The 4,019-nt window shown below is 38.4% G+C and overlaps 1 protein-coding gene across 1 annotated transcript; it reads right to left on the bottom strand.

Moving 5' to 3' along the window:
• Nucleotides 1-317: 317 nt before the first annotated feature.
• LOC142931826 (amine sulfotransferase-like) lies at nt 318-3,454 on the bottom strand. The gene is made up of 6 exons (XM_076075944.1): nt 3,301-3,454; nt 1,569-1,777; nt 1,350-1,476; nt 985-1,079; nt 552-726; nt 318-436 (listed from the first exon to the last, which is right to left on the bottom strand). Exons 1-6 carry the CDS (start codon nt 3,452-3,454, stop codon nt 318-320), a joined length of 879 nt encoding a protein of 292 aa, XP_075932059.1.
• Nucleotides 3,455-4,019: the final 565 nt, after the last annotated feature.

Here is a 4,019-nt window from a genome sequence, read left to right on the forward strand (position 1 = left end):
CTGCTTGTATGGTTAATTGATCGTTTATTTCGGCTTTGTGTTAAAGGGTAAGTTTACTCAAATTTCAGGAAAGCATATCTTTGCATGACAACATTTCATAGGGACGGTTTCTTTAAGTTTAACCCTTTTAACTAATCACAGTTTGTAAAATGAAGAATTTCAGACTGTGATGGAGGCCAGTTTCCATCAGTCCCTGCACAGAAAGGTTCAAGTGTGTAGAAAGAATCACTTTGGGAGTGAAACACGATTTTTGTGAGCGTGCAGACACGTTGAGGGACACTCTCTCCACTTGAGGGCAGGGCTGATTTTAAGAGGAGCTATTCTTTAATCTTCCAGAGGCAGGTCAGCGGCAAGTTGTTCATCTTCTCCTTGAACACGTTGTCAAAATGTTCATTCTGGGCCACTGTGAAGACATTCTTCCATTCACCTGCTATACCTGTTCGGACACGAAGGAAAAAAAAATCTGAGATGTACCCGTCTGTACTGGTCTGCTGCTTAGTCATTTGTCACCATTAAAAGTAATTTTCTTCTCTAAAGTCGTGGAAACAAACCTTTGCGCATGGTTTCCGTCTTGTAGCGGTTGGTTTCAACCAAGTCCTTGTAGTTTGCTTTGGGGTTGGTCTTCATGCTTTTGAAGGTGGACATCTCCACAATATGATCAATGGCTTCATCTGTCAGATCTCTTCCTAGGAAAGCACAAAGCTTCACAACTTCCCCTCTGAGGTCCTGCCAATCAAAGATGTGTATACAATATGTGAATATTATTTAACATTGTGTCCAAAACAGAAAGGCCCATAAATCCAAAATCTGCAGGAATCTCTTTGAAAGTCTTTGAACATCACTGATTCTCAGTGGTGTTACCTCATGGCTGCTACTTTCATGGACATTAGTTCATCATTGCTACAGTACTCAACTAATTTATATATTTTTATGAAGGTTAAATGTTCTATAAAAAAATACAATAGTAAAAAGAAGATTCCTAACCTTCAACATGTTCTCATATTGCACAAAATAGATGTTCAGTTGTTCTCGTGCTTTGTGATAATCTTGGATGTGATCAAACCAAGAGCCCATGTAAACTGTTGGAGAGAAGATTTGTGAGGTTAATGTTTGTTTTCTAAAACCTAAATACTACCAACCATACAAAAATAAAGTGAGATACACAAACAGATGTTTTATTTGAAAAGTAAAATACCTCATTTCAAATGTCAACTCCTTGTTGTATCTTAGAATAAAATCAAACGATTAGATGCAAAAACAGAGTTGTGAAACTATTGTGAAATTATTCTGTTTTCTGTTCTGTATTCTTACTCTGATATACTTAAGTAACCCCATAATACTGAACCTACCATCACCATCCAGGAACTGCTGAAAGAAATCCTCAAAGCTCTGAGGTGTTTCCAGCAACACCCAACTGTGGGCAAAGTGATAGAGCGACACCAGGATATCCTTGGGGTTCCTCCAAACATACACAACCTAGAGCAAAAAAACATATATGTATTTTGTGAATTTGGCTACAGACGGATGCTTAAATCAATGCTTGAATTGAATTGAATATTGTAAATTACCTTGATTTGTTTGGCTTTCACTCCCTGAGGTAACATGTCGGGGGGGAGATGCGAGCCAAAGATTCGAGGATCAGGCCTTTCTCTGGAAGGGTTGTCCACAGTTCTCTCCTCCAGCCAAGGAACTCTTGTCCTGTTGGTAGCATCCTCTGCCAATTCAGGGTGTGCAGCATCTATGATCTGGACCAGGATCTGCTGCATCCATGCTGTGCCTGCAGAGTCAAATAAAATATAGGATGTTTTAAATACAACAGAGGAAAAAAAACATACCAGACCAGACCAGCCTGTTTCTGTTATTCAGTCCATCATTGATATAAATGTGGTGGAAATAATAAATAATAGAAACACCTATCAGAATAACGCAACAGCACCCTGAACTACAAGTTAAATCAGCAGCCCTACAAAATAGTTTCAAACTGAACATTGTAACCCTCATGACAGGTTGTTGCAGAACAAAAAAATAAATTTCAGAGAAGCCAACAGAAGTTCTGCAATATGTGTTTGAGGGATATATCCAGGATGTGAAACTGACTCAGATAAAGATAGAAGCTAAAGCCTACAGATCACAGTGTTAAAGCGAACCACCACCTCAGTATTCGCAGTAACAATCATTAAAAAGTATACAGTAAACCTTCAGTAGATTATTACTGTGCTAGTTAACATTAATGATGTGCTGACGTATTCTGCTAATGTTAGCTCCACAGGTTTTTACGTAAACTACACTTTAACACAAAGTTTTAAAAAATCATACACGACTGCATGAGTGTCTATCGAGCAGAACAGTTTCCATGCTATGATTGGCCAGTCTGCGCTTGAGGGGCGGAGCTTAGCGAAGGTTGACTTGAGAAAACATGCTTGCCATTCGTTTGAAAATGCTTGAAGGCTCTAGAAACCGACGATAAACCAGTGGAAACAAACTCATCTAATCACTTTTATTTTATAACAATTCATTACAAAAGGTTTGGAAGGTCCTCCTGCAGATAAACACGTTTATAATTCACTCTTAGTATGTAATTGGGACACAGTTTGGGTGTGCATAATCTGACATTAACTTTCTTCATCTTTGAAACCAAAGTATTGCTGCACGTTTTATCCAAAACCGGAAAAAGAGTTGAAAAACATGTTTGTTTGAATGACTCACTTAAATCTGTCTTCTGACTGTTCAGCAGTCAAGTTTTAGATGACAGAACAGAGGAGTTTCTAAAAAGATCGGTAGTGCCAGTTGAGCCGCCATAATTTACATTCATAGGATTCTTTCATTCATTCACTCTCACAGCAATAAGTTTTACAAGCAGCAGTGAATGCTCTTTGGAATTTTTTTGCCCTGAGCATTGCCTCTAAAGTTTGATACAAGCTGTCCTAGCCTGACAGAGACCAGCAGACTTTACTTAGGGCTGAAAAAGGAACTACTGTACCACTGCATATCATTGATTATATGTTGTGAATTACAGTTACTAGCTCATAAAAAGACAATAACATTGAGTAAAAAAAAAAAATGTGTCATTGAAACAATGGAATACATACATTTTCGTAGAATTTTAACATATTCATCAAAGTTTATTTGCTATATTTAAATAATTTGTTAGGTATAAATGTATATATTTTATTTTACCGCTATTCGGCGTTTTCATTCACTTCATTCACTAATGCCTGATATATGCTTGTAATCAGTTGTGTGATAAAAAAAAGCTATAAAAGTGTCGAATTTAGCAGAAAGTTATAGAAGACAACTGACCTGACTTGGGGTACGTGACGAGGAAGATGTCAGTGGGACGGGTCTCAAAATGCTGCAGAGCATCAAGGTCTGTTGGTCGCAATTCGTCCTTGACCAGAAAGTTCCTCCTGTTGTGCTTGAACAGGTAAGGGCTCACTAGGTCCAGAGAATCCATGGATGCTAAAATTAAACATAAATGAGAGTTAATTCATGCAAGTATTCGTAGTATTCCTATATAGAATTGTGTATTAAGTTTGATATATGTTACTTACACCTCCACAGCAGGTGAACACGTCAAGAGAAGCACTTGAAGGGATCCACTGCTGCCTTTCCTCCACTGAGGAATGAAGACGTGAGCCTTACATTAAACTAGTTATTATATAAGACATGTGCGTGCGTGCATTGTGACAAGAAGAACATGTTCTGCGCACCAGGTACATGTGATGGGAAAAGAGTTGACTGATCATATTGAAGCAGTTTCAAAATCTGGTTGAACCCTGTTATATTGTGTGACTCAGATTTAAATTGTAGCTGCTACCTGCCTCACAAAGCTGCTGGCATGGCTGTGGACTCAGATGTCAGATAATTGCACATGCCAATAATGTAGATGTGTGCATGTGCCAGCGGATGATAGGCAAGTATTTGAAATTGTGTTTGTCAGCCTCTAAAATGGCAAAGTAAAAGACGATGTGTTTTGAAATTTTCCACAGTGGACTGGGGTGGGAGTGGGAAGAGGGTGT

The sequence above is a fragment of the Anarhichas minor genome, unplaced genomic scaffold, assembly GCF_050575085.1.
Source record: "Anarhichas minor isolate MPS153535 unplaced genomic scaffold, ASM5057508v1 ptg000054l, whole genome shotgun sequence".
Lineage (NCBI taxonomy): Eukaryota > Metazoa > Chordata > Actinopteri > Perciformes > Anarhichadidae > Anarhichas > Anarhichas minor.

Bases quoted from the DNA above. Each gene is read 5' to 3' on its own strand.
- LOC142931826 (XM_076075944.1), bottom strand. From the start codon at position 3,454: ATGGATTCTCTGGACCTAGTGAGCCCTTACCTGTTCAAGCACAACAGG. The intron at 1,477-1,568 runs GTAATTTACAAT...TTTTTGCTCTAG, and splicing joins TGAAAGCCAAACAAATCAAG to GTTGTGTATGTTTGGAGGAA. The intron at 1,080-1,349 runs GTAGGTTCAGTA...TCTCTCCAACAG, and splicing joins GCAGTTCCTGGATGGTGATG to TTTACATGGGCTCTTGGTTT.